The sequence below is a fragment of the Coniosporium apollinis genome (assembly GCF_000281105.1).
Source record: "Coniosporium apollinis CBS 100218 chromosome Unknown supercont1.29, whole genome shotgun sequence".
In the NCBI taxonomy this organism is placed as follows: Eukaryota; Fungi; Ascomycota; class Dothideomycetes; genus Coniosporium; species Coniosporium apollinis.
Genome location: NW_006913291.1, coordinates 133278 through 149707, shown reverse-complemented (window position 1 = coordinate 149707; position 16430 = coordinate 133278). Strand labels below are relative to the sequence as shown.

At 54.1% G+C, this 16430-nt stretch overlaps 7 protein-coding genes across 7 annotated transcripts; 5 read left to right on the top strand and 2 right to left on the bottom strand.

The window, feature by feature from the left end:
• Positions 1 to 177: 177 nt before the first annotated feature.
• On the top strand, positions 178 to 2358 carry W97_05933 (uncharacterized protein; the record flags this gene model as incomplete). The annotated part of the gene is made up of 1 exon (XM_007783814.1): positions 178 to 2358. The coding sequence occupies one exon, from the start codon at positions 178 to 180 to the stop codon at positions 2356 to 2358; it is 2181 nt and encodes a 726-aa protein (XP_007782004.1).
• Positions 2359 to 2460: 102 nt separating this feature from the next.
• On the bottom strand, positions 2461 to 3363 carry W97_05932 (uncharacterized protein; the record flags this gene model as incomplete). Its single annotated transcript, XM_007783813.1, has 3 exons — positions 2461 to 2900; positions 2994 to 3227; positions 3294 to 3363. The coding sequence occupies 3 exons, from the start codon at positions 3361 to 3363 to the stop codon at positions 2461 to 2463; spliced, it is 744 nt and encodes a 247-aa protein (XP_007782003.1).
• Positions 3364 to 3606: 243 nt separating this feature from the next.
• On the top strand, positions 3607 to 4440 carry W97_05931 (uncharacterized protein; the record flags this gene model as incomplete). Its single annotated transcript, XM_007783812.1, has 1 exon — positions 3607 to 4440. One exon carries the CDS (start codon positions 3607 to 3609, stop codon positions 4438 to 4440), a length of 834 nt encoding a protein of 277 aa, XP_007782002.1.
• A 471-nt stretch (positions 4441 to 4911) lies between these two features.
• W97_05930 (isocitrate dehydrogenase [NAD] subunit 1, mitochondrial) lies at positions 4912 to 6028 on the bottom strand (the record flags this gene model as incomplete). The annotated part of the gene is made up of 2 exons (XM_007783811.1): positions 4912 to 4999; positions 5052 to 6028. The coding sequence occupies 2 exons, from the start codon at positions 6026 to 6028 to the stop codon at positions 4912 to 4914; spliced, it is 1065 nt and encodes a 354-aa protein (XP_007782001.1).
• Positions 6029 to 7298: 1270 nt separating this feature from the next.
• Positions 7299 to 7649, top strand: W97_05929 (uncharacterized protein; the record flags this gene model as incomplete). The annotated part of the gene is made up of 2 exons (XM_007783810.1): positions 7299 to 7371; positions 7426 to 7649. The coding sequence occupies 2 exons, from the start codon at positions 7299 to 7301 to the stop codon at positions 7647 to 7649; spliced, it is 297 nt and encodes a 98-aa protein (XP_007782000.1).
• Positions 7650 to 8260: 611 nt separating this feature from the next.
• Positions 8261 to 8844, top strand: W97_05928 (uncharacterized protein; the record flags this gene model as incomplete). Its single annotated transcript, XM_007783809.1, has 2 exons — positions 8261 to 8306; positions 8363 to 8844. The coding sequence occupies 2 exons, from the start codon at positions 8261 to 8263 to the stop codon at positions 8842 to 8844; spliced, it is 528 nt and encodes a 175-aa protein (XP_007781999.1).
• A 5043-nt stretch (positions 8845 to 13887) lies between these two features.
• On the top strand, positions 13888 to 16025 carry W97_05927 (uncharacterized protein; the record flags this gene model as incomplete). Its single annotated transcript, XM_007783808.1, has 3 exons — positions 13888 to 14683; positions 14813 to 15405; positions 15456 to 16025. 3 exons carry the CDS (start codon positions 13888 to 13890, stop codon positions 16023 to 16025), a joined length of 1959 nt encoding a protein of 652 aa, XP_007781998.1.
• Positions 16026 to 16430: the final 405 nt, after the last annotated feature.

The window sequence follows — 16430 nt, the reverse complement described above, 5'->3', positions numbered from 1 at the left end:
GAGCAGGGGTCTGGCGGGCGCGGTGGGGGGATGTTCCGGGCGGGCTAGGCTGAGGCTGAGACGGCTACCATACTAAGCACACAGCAGCCTTGTATCAGGCAGCACCCTCGCTCATGTCATGGAGGCAGCAGTCGCGAACGCATTGCTTGGCAACAGGCTGGCCAGGCATGCACAACCATGCCGCTGAATTCGCGGAGCCAGTGTCTCTGGAAGATCGCGTCTCTGGCACGGTGCTCAAGACACGTGCCATCATGGACCCCTCGGGCTCTGCGGCGATGGATCCATTACCGGCCTCTGGACGCGTCGAAACGGGAGATACGCTTGTTAAGAGTCCATTCAGGGGAGGCCTCCGCCCTAGCAGGCGGATCAGAGACCTCCGATGATGTCGTCCGGTGCACGCTCAGTCACGTCTCCTTGCTCGATACAAGAGACCACTACGCCGTTTTCCGATCTGTTATCGATCCGACAACCCCAAGACAGGCTGTCTTAGACCAATGGGTAGGCTACGTCACCCGGGCCATGGGCGAAGAAGCTTCCGATTCCAACGATCATTTCTTCCGGTACAGATGGGGTGACTACATGGCCCTTTCGTATACGTGGGGGACGTCGCCCGTGACTCATGAGATCGTCGTGAACGGGCAGCGGATGATGGTTACCGCAAGCCTTGAAGGAGCACTTCGTGCGTTTCGCCTGAGCCAGGAACCCGGAGAGGATTACATGCTCTGGTGCGACAAGCTGTGTATCAACCAGCAAGATCTCGAAGAGCGTGGGCAAGAGGTCAAGCATATGCGCGATATCTACGGAGAAGCCCGATCGGTCTTCGTCTGGTTGGGAGACGAGGCTGATGAGAGTGATGTAGCCATAATGTGGGCCCAGATGATCTACGAAGACCTCGAGTTGCGGAAAGATGTTGTCGGAAAGTGGTTCTACATGATGGACAGCCTCAAAGATCAGAACATGGGGCTACGGGTACATCTAGCGCTCTACAGACTCTTCCTGAGACCTTACTTCCGGCGCGCCTGGATCGTTCAAGAGCTCGCTATGGCCCAGAGTTCGCTCGTGGTGGGGTGCGGTACTAAAGGCATCGAATTGTTCAAGCTGTGCCGTGTAGCGCGCTTCATAACGGATAACTTCGACAGCTTCATACATCTGGTTGACGAGGGTTTTAGGCGGACGACTATCGGCTCATGGGAATACCAAGATGGTCTTGGTGTGACTTTGACCTTGCTTAACCGGCTTAACAGGCTACGTGGACTGGCCATGGTACCGGAAGGCCAAATCGAAGCCAGCCACTCGGCAGCGTACGAACAAATTCAAGTGATGGAGAACGCGGATGCGAGTGATCCCCGTGACAAAGTGTACGGTCTATTGGGTCTGTTACCAACACAGCTCTCCTCAAACATCAAGCCGGACTACACACTACCAGTGGAGAAGGTTTACGCCGACTTTGCCATTTCTGTTATTCAGACGACCAAAACCCTCGACATCATCCATCAAGGCAACAAAAGTCTAAGACATTCAAATCTACCATTATGGATCCCTGACTGGCGATTACCGCAGGTGGACTACGGAATAGACTTTACGGCCGCTCCATACAACACCAGCGGCTCGACTACTGCACATATCGAACTTTCCAACAACTCTCGTCTACTCACCTGCAACGGGTTCCAGGTGGACACGATCAACGGAATTTCAGGTACGATGTCCCCGCACGACACAGGAGAAACAGAATTGCCTTATACTGAAGATGCCATCCAACCCACCATCACCAACCATGCGTACGGCAATGACGAAAACCTCGTCGAAGCTCTAGCTAGGACTTTTCTTACGGATCATACATACAGGCATGAGAAAGGAGCCAGCGTGTTCGACATCCCATGGCTCGAGGAAGACAATCCCGATATGAAAGAGCTCCTCCAAGCCCTGACAGACCGTGGATATTGGCCAGCACTGTCCGACTCTTCGATGTTTCAGGCGTTCAACTGCTTTCGGTGGGCGATTGCGGATTTCAGCATCGGCGGCCGCCCTTTAAAAGATTTCTTTCCCACTATAGCGACGATGCCTGCATGCACCAATCCGGCGAAGACTGTACGGATCATGCGGAAAGTAGTGTCCCGATCTTTTACCTTAAGGCCTGTTGTCACGGACAAGGGCTACGTAGGTCAGGCGAGCCCACTTGTGGTTCAGGGTGATGGTATCTATGTCTTGGAAGGCTGCAAGCTGCCGGTGATTCTGCGCCCGAAGGGTCCGTATTTCGAGGTGCTGGCGAGTTGTTACATCGAAGGCATCATGGGCGGCGAAGCGATGGAGTGGCTCAAGGGCGGTCGTTGCCAGCTCCGTGAGATCACGCTCTGCTGACCATGCTCGGGGTCGTACTTCTTCAGAGAACCACAGAGCCTGAAGAGGTAACATCCAAAAACATTACTCATTCCCACGAACAAGCTACACTGTCAAGAAACCCTAGAACCTCCGCGTTTTCTCCCCCCTCCATACCCCCAACACCTCCCCCGTCTCCCCGACCCACTCCCTGACCCCATTAACAACCGCCTTCGCCATCCCCGCATTCGTGCCCGCGCGTTTCCTCCCCCCACCACTTCCAACACCACTCACGCTCCCCGCAGCCCCCATCGTCGACTCCCGCCCAGCGCTAACATAGCTGCTCCCCTCGCCCGTCGCGTACTCGCTCCCCATGCTCGGCAGCACGTTCTCGCCCGCGGACAGCGACACGAAGAGCGCAAAGGGCACGAGCCAGACGCAGAGGCCGAAGTAGCTCGAGATCTCGGTGAAGGTGGGGATCGAGGCGTCGCGCGCGGAGTAAGGGTTGTGGTAGCTGCTGCCAGGCCGGGAGGGAGGCGCGGAGAAGTGCGTGAACCAGAGGTAGTGGTTTAAGAGGACGAGGGCTGCGTTGGGGGGTTGGGGGTGTCAGTTGGGGGCGTTCCTTGGTTTGAAGGGGGGCTGATGGAGGTACTGCAGGACGAGGGAAGATGCCATACCGCATGAGAGTATGAATAGCGGGTCTGTCAACTTGACGATGGGGAAGCGCCGGAGGTTCTGCGCGTAGATGACATGGCTGAAGACGCTAAGAGTGCTGAGGCCGATGGGGAACTTGTCGACAAGGCAAAGGAGGATTTGGAGGGCTATCACGCCGTAGATGAGGCGCGTGAGGAGCTTCTTGGCGAGCACGGTGTGTTCTTCAACTAGTTCGGAGAGGTAGTACAGTCCGGAGGCTGTTGTGGTTAGCGATATATGCTGAACAATGGCAGGATTTGGAGGAGATGTGAAGCTAGGCGTACCAATGGCCAGAGTCAGAAAGGCGAAGCCGAGTAGAACGCCCAGATAGCCTACCAGGGGCAGAATCCACATATCGAGTGCTCGGGAAGCTGTTGTTGTTTAACGCTGTTTCTGGACAGCTGGAGGTTTCGCAAACGGATGACATGCCTTATCGATAACGAATTTCTGCAACACCACGCCAAGACCATCCCACATTTTCTGGTACCTCCTCAGTTCTAGTCCGAAAACGCACCGCGCACCACCTACGAATCTCAACCGCTCAGCTTTCACGCACCACATCAGCTTCTGCATACATCACTCAAAGCAACCGCCAAGATGTCCCGCCCCGAAGACCACCTCCCCCCCGACCTCTTCTACAACGACGCCGAATCCCGCAAATACACCACCTCCTCGCGGATCCAGCACATCCAATCCAGCATGACGCACCGCGCGCTCTCCCTCCTCTCGCTCTCCTCGCCCTCCCTCATCCTCGACATCGGCTGCGGCTCCGGCCTCAGCGGCTCGATCCTCTCATCCGTCGCCCCGGAAGACGGCGGGCCCCACGTCTGGATCGGCCTCGACATCTCCGAAAGCATGCTCGGCGTTGCGCTAGAGCGGGAGGTCGAAGGTGACTTGTTCCTCGCGGACGCGGGACAGGGCGTGCCCTTCCGCCCCGGCACGTTCGACGCCGCGATCAGCATCTCAGCGGTGCAGTGGCTCTGCAACGCCGAGTCCTCCGAGGAGAGCGCACAGGGCCGGCTGACCAGGTTCTTCAACGGGCTGTATGCGAGTCTGCGGAGGGGTGGACGGGCGGTGTGTCAGTTCTACCCGCGGAACGAGGAGCAGAAGCGCATGGTGTCGAGTGCGGCGATCCGGGCAGGTTTCGGCGCGGGGCTGCTGGAAGACGATCCGGGGACGAAGAGCGCGAAGACGTATTTGGTGCTTACGGTTGGGGGTGGGGAGCTTGCGGGGGATATCACGGGGGTGGTGGAGGGGCTGGATGATGTGGACGTTGTGGATGGACGGAGGGGTGGGGGGAAGGTCAAGAGGGGGGAAAGGAAGGGTGGGAAGGCGTGGATTATCAGGAAAAAGGAGCAGATGGAACGGAAAGGGAAGGTGGTGAAGCCGAATTCGAAGTATACGGGGAGGAAGAGAAAGATTGCGTTCTGATGTATGGCTACGGTTCGTGGCTTTTTGCATTGCGAGCGTGGCGTTGGTAGGACTGCATCGGAAATCCGAGTGCATACGGGATCGGACTTGTTCATACAAGTTATGGACGACGCGCATACCCAGGGATGAAACTACGCTCTGGTAGGGCAGGTGGCCAGTGGTACACGTATACCTCTATGGATCAGGTGAGCGAGGTCTTTTCTTGGCCCTCTCATATAACGACACCCGTACGTCGTCTCACATAACTGGAGATCCTTCGTGGTTTCGGCACAGAAAGGCTAGGTAGCTGGATCGGCCTAGGTAACAAAGCGGATCTTAGGAAAAAGGGCAGGCAATACAGATAGATTGAAGCCTACAAGCTTGGGAGGTCTTATGGAAAGCTAAGAATTCAATCATGCATTCCAACTATTGACATGCTAGAAATACACTATGTGGCACAATCTATCTTGCTGCGACGCTACAATAGGATCATCATCCTGATGCCTCCATCTTGTCCAGAATGGCCCGGGTGAACTGGTGTGTCGTGGCGCTGCCACCCATGTCACGTGTCCTCGTTTTGCTATAATTCGTCAGCTTCGAGCTCTCATCACAAGATAGACGCTGGAACTCACCCTTCAGAGATAACATCATACACAGCCTTTGAGATGCGGTTGGCGTGGTCGTCCAGCCCAAGGTGACGCAACATCATGGAACCAGACAGGAGCAGCGCAGTCGGGTTGGCCTGATCCTTGCCCTTGATATCCAGACCAACGTGACGGCAGCCAGGCTCAAAGACGGCAACCGACCGGCCCATGTTGCAGCCCGGTACAATACCGGGTCCACCAACGAGGCCTGCGCCGATATTCGATAGGATACCGCCGTACAAGTTCGGCATAACCATGACATCGAACTGTTGCGGTCTCGACACACACTGCATAGAAGCGTTGTCGACAATCATGTCATTCGTCTCCAGTGTTGGGTAGTCTTCTGCGACCTTCTTGAAGGTGTTCCGGAAGAGACCATCGGCAAGCTTCATGATGTTGGCCTTGTGGATGCAGGTGACCTTCTTCCTGTTGTTCGCAAGGGCGAATGCGAAGGCAAACTTGGCGATACGCTCAGACTTCACCCGGGTGATGATCTTCAGAGACTCGACGACGCCGCTGACAGACTGGTGCTCGAGACCGGAGTACTCGCCCTCGGTGTTCTCTCGGATAATGCATAGGTCGACGTTCTTGTGGCGGGTCTCGTAGCCGGGGATGTTCTTGATCAGAACGATGGAGGCATAGATGTCAAGCTCTTGCCGTAGCGCGACGTTGAAAGACTGGTGCCCGGAGCGTTCGACAGGCGTGTGCAGGATACCCTTCAGGCCGAGCTTGTTGCGCTTCAGCGAAGCAATCGACTCCCGAAATAGCTCTTCCGAGTGCTTGTCCCCTGTTTCCACGCCTGACACGTCCACCTGCTCCCACTCCACTGGCACGTTGTCGGCCTTGAAGATTTCTTTGACCGATTCTGACACTTCGGCACCAACACCGTCGCCGGGTATGAGGGTGACTGTGTACTTGCCGCCGAACTTGGTGGGCTTGAAGATGTCGGACTGGAGGGTTGCCATCGACCGTGTAGCTGGTCTGGCGCCCCGCAGAAGGGTCTGATGCAGGTGGTAAGGTTAGCTCTGCCTCGGCGCATGGGGGATTGTGTAATGTGCTTCTGGGTGTGCAGTACCTGCACAGTCTTGTGGGAGCTCCGCGACAGCATCTTGAGGGCTAGCGACGAGGAGTACTCGGGGTTGGTTTCAAGGCAATGGCTGTGCTTGGAGGCTGCGGAGCAGGTGGGCGAGCTGCAGAAAAGCAAAGCTCTCGGGATGGGATTCGCTTGCGGCTCGCCTTGGCGGCAACGTCAATTCCAACCGGCCCTCTTCAGCTCGCTCCTTTGACCGTGTCGCGCAACTCATAAAGTACGCATTAGGATGGATATATCCTTCCATCACGCGTTGGAGCGGTGCTTCGGTCTGAAAATCTCCTGGTGCATGAGTGCAAGATTGTGGTAATGCGAAGGCTGCGTCAATCCGTTTCCGAGACCGCATAATTCGAAGGGGAGTACGTAGACGGTATCATGCTTGGGCCTGATCCGCGGTCTTTCTTTGGTCTCATCTTTCCCAGTCTATCAGCCGTTGTAAATTCCATCTTGTCTTCGAGCAATACTAGAGTTTTCTTGCCAGAACACCGTCATCGAATATCCTGTCCTGCTCGATTATAGGGGACTGCACGCTTCCATACCAAAGGGCCATTCTTGAGGTCCATGCCATTGACTAAAGTCAAAATTCCCTCTCGAGTCGTGAACACATCATCAAGCCACCTGCGTAGACAAAGAAGGCTATGCTCGGTTTCATTCATCTGCTCAACTCTTGGCAACTACACGCAAGCCATGAAAGGATCCAGGGTTGATTTAATCTCAGCCCTGCATATGATACAAAACTTAGTGGCTTGGATTTTAGTAGCTACTCGAACAAAGCAAATGAGAAAGCCGACCATTGTAACACCTAGCCGTAAGCTCCCTTCGTTGTGAGTTTCTCAGACGTGGTCTTTCGCTTGCCTTTCTCCACGTGTTTCTTGCCAAATCTCTGTCTTTGTTTGACTTCATTGTCTCCAGGCCAAATTACCTTTGGCGCTCATACCCCGAGGTATACGATAAGTATGTCCGGTTCATCGCCGCCAATTGTGTTTCCCGAGTTTTGCTACTCACTTCTTCAAACCACAATGTTGTTGTCCACACTCCTTATTGCTCTTCCTGCTATCGGGGCTGCTGCGCTCCCTCAGCCAAATGCTCTGCAAGGTCTTACATCATCATCAATCACAAGCACAAGTTCTGTTGCGCCGATCACAATGACCAGTGGAACTAGCACAAGCACTATGATCCTGCCAATGCTCAACACCACTACCGCGAAGCCCACAACGAGTGAGTAGCACTGGAGTCGAATGCTTGAACTGTAGTGCTGACTGGGTCTCTTAGCGCACACAGTCTATCTGGGCACTACGACGACAACCACGACGACTTTCGTTGCTGCCCCTACGAATGCCACAACAACCTTCGCATCAAATGCAACGATCAAGGCAACGGCCGCGCCCACGGCGACTGACAAGAAGATCTCAGGAGCGACTTCGAATCTCTCGAGTGGCAACTTCATCGGCCTTGTTGCTGTGGCCGTCGGTGTCTGCGTGGGCACGCTCTACTGAGTAGTCTTTCATACGGAGTGGGATGAACATGTTTGGGGTGAAATCAGGCTAGCGCCGCACAGGTTGCCGCGATGAATGCCGCTACAGCTACAGAGTCACGATACGCCGGGTCGTGAAGTGACTCGTAACTGCTTGTATCAGTACGGGAATGTGAGATGTGCGTGGTGAGGGCTTATTAGAGGAGAAGGCAGACGATACCGAAGCTCGGTGTAGTGAATGACCGGCGCCAAAAGTTATCCTTTACTGTATTGCCAATAAATTTTTGATACACACTGCTTCTTAAATGACTGAGTAACATCGTCGTGATGTGATATAGAATGTGTACATGCTATACAACTACCTGTGACTCGAGATGACAGGACGGTCCACGGCAGGGGAGTCCGCGCGGCGGGTAGCGGACAACCTCCGAAGTGCTTCATCTGCACATCTTCCATGCTACTCCATAGAGTGCTCTGTTGCATCACGTGCCAAACCCTGGGTATGGGGTTGTAGCTGAGAATGTGAAAGCATGGCAAGTCAGCTCCGGCGGATGGCAATTATCGCTTCCTGAAGGACTTTCTGCACGACACCAGAATAGCCATCATTCAAGGCCAACTAAACCACATCCCACAATGGCCGAGATACGCGCCGACGTTCTCACAAAAGTCTCAGCAGAAGGTAAGAAATTCTTGAGTCAGCTGAACACGGACCCGTTCCTGACTTGCATACACCAGTCGCCGAAACCTTCGTGGACGCCTACTACACCGCGCTCCAAGGCTCCCGAAATACCATATCCAGCTACTATACGCCCCGCAAGACCCTCTCCGACGGCAGAATCGTCCCCGTCATTGTCTGGAACGGCAATCACATCCCCGATGCCGCCGCCATGCAAAAGATGTTCGAAGAAACCATGCCATACACCTACTACGACGTCCAATCACTCGACTGCGACTTTGTCAACACTGGACTGGCTAAAGAGGCGGCCACGGCGGCTAATGCGGACGTTGTCTCAAAGAAGGAGCTGGAGCAGCACTCGCCGGTGGTGGTTATTGTGGGCGGGTATGTAAGGCTGGAGGAGGCGAGGGAGGGCCCGATGAGGGGGTTTAGTGAGACGTTTGTGCTGGTGCCGAATGAGGAGAAGGTCGCGGGGAAGGGGAAGGGGAAGGAGGGGAGGGCGTGGTTGATTCAGAACCAGAATTTTAGATACGTGGTTTGATTCAAATTCACAAAGCTAGGCTTCTGACGGGCGACTGAACAAGATCGAGCTTTACGGCAAAGCTCCGGAGAGGGTGAGTAATGCCAAGGGCTATGGGAGTTTACAGGGCGGAGAGTGAATTCTCCCTAGGGAACCTGTTGACATTGAGCTGGCGTTCGTCGATCTGTTCAGGCAGTTTTCGTGGTTCACACTCCACAAAAGGAATCGTCTTTTCGCGGTCCCTGAGGACATCTGCTCTGTTCTTCCTAGTCAAGCTAATTTCCGGGCTTCGTACACTTGTTTTGAAAACATGCTGCAATGCTTCGACAGCCTTCATTCCGGGATTCCAGAAGCCAGAGACACATCTCTATTCCCTGGTGGACCCCATGCCCTTCCCGACCAACAGCCGTATAGGAGGTACCGGCCGTAGAGCGGTTATCATCATTCGAGCGGACGGCGAGGTCACCACATACGGGACGTCAAAGAGCAACGGGGTAGAAGCGGTGCCTACAGCCTTTCAATGGCTTCGAAAGCGGGCTAGACCACTGCAGTACGCTATATTTTAAGTGCGTTTGCAGCACAATTTCAGTCCCACATGAGCATTGGGGATGCAATGAAGAAGATCGGCTTCTCGCACGGTCAAAGGGCTCGGACAAGTTCGCAGAGAACGTATTGCCCAACAGGCGGGCTGTCATCCTTCGGTCGCTGCCTTGTCTTTCGCAAAGTCACTCTACAGGATGTCCGCCGCACGAACGCAAGTCCAGCAATCATCCGAATTCGATAGTGTACAGTTGTGACACGCCTTGTACCACGACCTAGGGTCGCCAGGCCAAGGCCATTGTCAGCGCTCTATCGCGAAGATTCTTTCAATCATTTTCTTTCAGTGCTTTGTACAGCGCGCATTGTACATTGCAATTGGTGCAAAGCCAAGCACAAAGCCTATTGTTCGCGCTGTTCATCTTCCCAGATTCGTAAAATGAATACGCGAAAAGCTAAGACGACCGCGGTCCCGAGACCTGCATTGCACTCCGCACTACCAGATACAATTCTCGCAGATACACCTTCTCAACAACCAAGCCCAGGAGCGCAGTCGCGGTGCGATAACCCTCCTGTTCACCCACCATGCTGCTGCGATTACCCAAGGTAGATAAATACTCCTTCCCCACGCTCAGTATAAGATTCAATTGGGCCGCCACCGATAAGCCCACACCGCCTGTAAATGCACCACCTTCTCCGCTCTTCCCGGACTCCTCCGTTGCGGCCGTCATCCTGAAAGAGTTTGACGCACGAGACTTTGGCGACTCGGCGGATGAGCTAGCTTTCTGGTTCAATGCCCGCTGGAAGAAGTCGGGCTATAGCCTTGACGGTGACACGCTGGTGCAGCTGCTGAGGAGCCGGGGGAGAGACCCGTGTCGTGGACGAGTATAGAGGCTGGAGGGCAGATTTATGAGGTGAGCGGGCGTTTCTTAAATAGGTTTTGCTAGGCGTCGGTGTTGCGAGGAAATGAAATACTCGATAAAGTGATAGACGATTGCATAAGGGCGAGTCTTTTGGATTGCCTACGCGCATAGATGGCGCTCTGACGCCGATTGTGCTTTCTAAGCTTAGATGGTTCGACAACAGGCGAACACACTGATAGCATATTTTGTATGAAATTGCGCATTTCATACTAATAATTCTGATTGAGCGCCAGCTTTCTATTTTGAAGAAAACTCAGTACCGAAAGCTAAAGCCAACTATGGCCTCCATGAAGAGCCTGAAAGGTGATATGCCGCTCGTGACGTTACGCATGGTGTTTGAAGCGGAGTCGTTTTCGTGACAGGCAAAGGCCAAGTAGTTGCGGGAAGTTGCTTCGTTTTGATGAAAGTGATACAAGGTAAGTGAGAAACATTGAAAGGGTATGACTTTGGATTGAGGAGTCTCGATGAGTAGACATTCAACTTTCTGCTCTTCTGCTGTATAAATTGGGAAATCTAACGAATTGAAGAATCGAGCAAAGCGCGCTCGTGTCAACGGAGTACTAGCTGGGTGTTAAACGACCTACTGCAGATCCCTCTGGAGCAACGAGAATGCCCGGTCAGACATTTTCGAACGGAGTGCGGTGCATAGATAAGACTACGTGTCGAAGGCTCTGGACTAACACTCAGTGGCGCGTTTTCTACCTTAAACAAAGCAGTCGTTAAGAATATGGCGGAAAGATGATCAAGCGGTGGGCCGTGTGGCAGAAAGATGTTTCAAGGATGGACGTCATCATACTCTCCCATGATGTTTTTTGTGTGCTTCTTTCCAGTTCAGAGACTCTACTCGCACCACTTTGTGTTGCATACTTCTGTGACGCTAGTAACGGCTTACAATACCGTCAACACAGCAGCAGTGAGTCCTACTATAGGGCTTGTTGTTCTGGGTTGGCGCAATGCCTCCAGGGATCGTAGTTCAAGCGCGGCAGACTTCCGTCGTAATAGGTTGGTGTAAACGATATGCTGGTTGAGGGTGATGACTTCATTGAAACAGTTGAAGAACAAGGAGTGCTAATTTCGGTCCTGATTGAACTGCTGAAGGGATGTAACCCAGCAGTGCAACACACCGAACAGAAGGATTTGAGTATGGGAACTGTGCAATGCTGCAGAGTGGTGTGGAGCGCTATCAACAAGCCGAAAGATTATCCCGACGGAGGCATCTCCTGCGGCGAAATATTCCGTCCTGGAAACCGGATATAACCAGACCGCGACATTTTCCAAGGCGAGAGAAGACAAGCCTCGCGGAGGAGTTCACGGAGGCTGCCGTGTGTTTCAGTTGCCGAATTTCGCCTCTTCAATAATACGATAGCGAAGCTCTTGTTCCCGTCTCAATTTAGAACCCAACCAGGTCGAGAAAGGGAGCAGCTCGGATGCGAAGCGTTTCTCGGGCACGAGAGGCGTCCTGATAAAGAATTGCCTCCACGGCCCCACGATGGAGTTAAGCTTACCAAAGTCCGCCACGTCGGACGGGGGCTTGCACCGGATTCTGAGCCTGCGAATGGCTGGAGATGCCCAAGATCGACAATTAAAAGCCGAAGTGATCGCTCTTTCGCTGCGAGCCGAAGGCGATCACTTCTGACAGGTGCTATTTTTGTTGCGGTTGGCTGCGGTGTTCGCTGATGGCGACACTTGATCGGCAAGAAGCCCTGATTACCCCAGCAATGGGACGGGCGCTTTGTACCCGACTGGTTAGCTGGCCGAGAAGAGCGTCCTGTCGGGCAATGAGGCGAATCTTTATTTCCAGTGCTGCGGCGAGTAGTGCGGAGGTGTAGCACTGTATAGTTGACAAAGGGGTTGCTATCGACCTCCAAGCCAGGACAGAGGTTCTTGATGCATGATGCGATACAACGCCATGCAGCACAGGCAGGGGAACGGCCGAGCCGTGGTTCACGGCGCATGGAAGCCAAGCAAAACCCGTGGTGGAGCTCGAACTCGTGGTGGTGGATGCCGCCGCCATGCAGGACGGGTTTCCACGATTCCCTTGGGGCTGAGGCGTTCTGCAAGATGTTCTAGTTTGTGGCGTCCGCCCAGTGGCTGGCCAGTCCGTCGCTTGCGTCCCAAGAGACGACATCCGTGCCAGGAGCTACCAATCACCAGTGCAATCGACGCATGTCAAGTCCCTTCGAGTGATCCGAGTCGCATCTGGCCTGCGCACGGCTCGTCGAGCATGCCAGATCCACCGCAAAAAGAGTTCGATACTACTGCACGACCGCGTGCGTGGCCACTCCGGACCCCTCGCGCAGAATCGGCCCATTTGCGTCGCCATTGGCCCGTTGGCCCCAATCTGAATTCCTAGCCCTCGGGCTGGGATTGCGGTATCGTGTCATGATGGCAAGATTGCTCCACTGACCCCCGGCGTTTGGGCTCGTCCATTGGTGACTGGCCAGTATGGAACTGTGGTTGACGTCCGCCAGGGCCGTCGTGGCCGCTGCTCACTATGGCGACTGTCCCAGCAGGAGCGAGTCGCCCAAATCCCAGGGCAGCAAGAACGTCTCGGGAATTTCATCATCACTTGAGCCACTTTGGCCAGTAGCGCCTGGGGATGTAGAATGACCTACCTCTTGGTCCTGAGTTACATAGCGAACCTGTTGAACGCCCGAATCCAAGGGGCAAAGCCCCAAGTTTTTCTTGCGGTTGACGAGCCAATGTCTAAACCTTTACTGGGAACACCGTGTCCAATCCCAGTCATTCGATCAATCAACGTTTGATTGACACCTTACGGGCAACTGCCACTAAAAAGTCTCCCCAGCCAACTGCGCTCTCCACAGAGCGCCGTTCCCACTCTTTGCTTTGCCTGTTCCTCACGGACTCCGCACTCGTGGTATCCGACAGTTTCGAATCAAGCACTTGCCACCGCTAGGATCATCCAGCCTTACAGGGTCCCTTAGTATCCCTTGTCTCTCAATCCGAGGATTCGTCCTGTTGTGCGAGATACCTCCTCATAGCCCCTAATTAAGGCTTCAGCCTGCATACATTGCACGGCCAATCATAGTCAGCAGAGCTTTGGGTCTGGGAGGCAATCGAAGCGCACGCTCGTGGTACGTGGTGGATACAAACTTTCTCCTTAACCATCTCCATCCCGCTACCCTGGCACCTTCCGCCTTTGCGCCGTTTTAGGGCTCGTCTCCACAAACGTCTAACCCGTCTCATCCATATGGCTCTGAGTCTGCCAATCTTAAAGGGACGTTGACAGCCTTCTTCTTCGCCGTTACTGGCCACTTTGAGTTTGATCGACCCAGATCCGCCTCAAGCGAGTTGCCATTAGGATCACTGCCTCGTGCGGAACGGCTGATCACGTCCCGTTCAGGCGGCTATCACTGCGCGCTTCTTTTTTTACTTCTCTACATCTACTTACTCTCTTCAGTTGATTGGTATCTTTCCACAACCTCCTAAGCATTGCCGTTCCCCTTTGGGACTTCCTCCGTCCGTCTTTGCCACAGGAGCACAGCACATTGATATAGCTTCCGGTAAGCTACATGGACAAGCAATGATTCACGATCTTTCTTCAAGTGTTGCTACCCTCTCTTCGTGCGGATCATGGACTGACATGGCTTTTGTTTGGGTACAGCAGTGGATCGCATTACCGGTCATCGCCGAAGAACTCATGGGTGATGCGCCAGCAGAGAACAGCCTCTTGGGTTTTGGAAGAACAGACATGAACCAAGACGAAAGTGGTGCTGCTGGGAAGCCAGCCATCGGCGCCGGCAACATTCCTACGATGGCTGACTTGCGGTCCCCCGGAATCAATGCGCCGTTCCATTCGCAGTACAGCTCGATTCCGTATGCTCAGCAGAGACCTGATCAATCACGCCTACCTTACCAGCAGAGCCAGGACCAAGGCGCATCTTCGTTCAACATGGGCGCATTAGGTGGAGCATTGCCGGATTACTCTTCAATGACCTCTCAGCAGCATCAGTCGCAACGACCGCTATCCGGCGCATCGACCTCAGCACTTGTATACCAACTGCAACAGAACCTCCAGTACCCGACTCACCCAGCTCCCAACTACTCACAGCAGCCTTCTTTCAATACGAGCCTAGCGCACCAGAGTTATTCGTCCGCTTATCAGTCAGGTCAAGGCGTGCAGACAGGCGCCTATGGTGTATATCCATCCCAGCATCAGAGATCGGCCGGCCCGAGCCCACAACAGCACTCGTTCCCCACTTTCCAACAACAAACACCACAGTACCTCTATTACACTCCGACCTATGCTCCACAAGGACCGCCTCAAGGGCATCAAGCTCAGTTCGCGCAGCAATCGGGAGGCTATGGGAGACGATCAAGCCTGCCTGGCCAGAATTACGTGACAGGTCCCGAAAGCGGCATACTGGGTGGTAACCCCGGTATGGCCGTTCGCATGATGCCTGGCGTTGGAGGTGGAGCGGAGTATACAGCAGCCACCGGCTATCTGCAAGGCATGAAAGCCATTACGAACATCATCTATGAAGGTTGACTAATCTCGTATTGTACAGGTCTCAATCGACAGGCATCAGACTCAAATCTGAGCTCTGTTCCTCGAGGGCCCCCACGCAAGCCGAAGCAGTCAGGACACGCACTATGGGTCGGCAACCTCCCTCCAGGAACCACTGTCGTCGACTTGAAGGACCATTTCTCTAAAGATGCGACGAGAGACATCGAAAGCCTGTTCCTGATCTCTAAAAGCAACTGCGCGTTTGTCAATTATCGCACTGAAGCCTCTTGCGTAGCGGCGATGCATCGCTTTCACGACTCACGCTTCCATGGCGTTCGACTTGTGTGCCGCTTGCGAAGGAGTTCAACAGCTGCTTCTGGCGTCCCTACTGGACCATCTGCTATGAGTGGTCCGCGCGCGCCTAGCATATCTCCACGGCGTTCGCCTGATCGGCAAGAAGAGGAGGAAGTTACTGAGGTAGCTGAGAAGCCAACCAGACAGCTTGTGGACGGTGAGGCTACAGCACCTCCGAAAGTTGCTGAGAAATTTTTTATCGTGAAGAGTCTCACTCTTCAGGACCTCGAACTGAGTGTGAGAAATGGCATCTGGGCCACTCAGGCCCACAACGAAGAGGTACTCAATCAGGCTTACGAGGTACGATCGCACTCCCCGCTGTGAGTTACCCTTCAGCTTACTTTTTTTAGACAGCGGAAAATGTCTATCTCATCTTTTCGGCCAATAAGTCAGGCGAATACTTCGGCTATGCACGTATGGCCTCACCGATTGGCAAGACCTCTCCCGAAACGGTGCCTACAGTCTCGAGAACAGAAGTCATAGAAGCTCTGGATGGTCCTAAGTCCATACCGACACCAGCGACTGAATTCGCACCTAGGGGTCGAATCATCGACGATTCAGCACGCGGCACGATATTCTGGGAAGCTGACCTCTCCGACCAAGAAGATGATGCCCCTAAGGCTGGCGACAACTCTGCCGACGTAGAAGAGTCGGTGAGCGCTCAGACTTGGGGCAAGTCCTTCAAGATCGAATGGCAGTCTACCAATAGACTCCCCTTCTACCGCACTCGAGGGCTTCGCAACCCCTGGAACGCGAATAGGGAGGTTAAGATCGCTCGGGACGGCACTGAGCTGGAGACAAGCGTTGGCAAACGGCTGGTCCAGATGTTTCACCGTCTGGGACCGTCGAGTGCTGGACCAGCTAGTCTGCCTGCAATGCCGTTACCTCCCATGGGCGGTCCACAGATGCGACCGTTTTAGTCCTTCAGTTGATCCTTGCGAGTTGTGTGCGTGTTCTATCCAAGCATTTCACTGGTGTTGTCTGCAAGCATGCTCCTGTTTCTCAGTTCCTCCACGTACACAAGCCTGTTAGAAGTTTAATCACCTTCCAGTCGCATCGTCGGTCCGGATACCTTCGGCGATTGTCCGTTCACGACCTACGAAGCAACGATTGGATGCCATGTCGGGCGACGAGTCATGTACTTCATGTCCGCTATTGCGCCTTCTGTTATTTCCTGCATCTGCGTTATTGTTTGTCGGCCTATCGGTCCCGCAGTCAGACCTGGTGTAGTTTAGATTCAGCTATCCAGCGGCGTGGCTTGAACGTGCGCATCTCAAACTAGCTTAAAGTCTGTGTGAGCTTCCGTTGCCGCGCTCGGTTTTGTC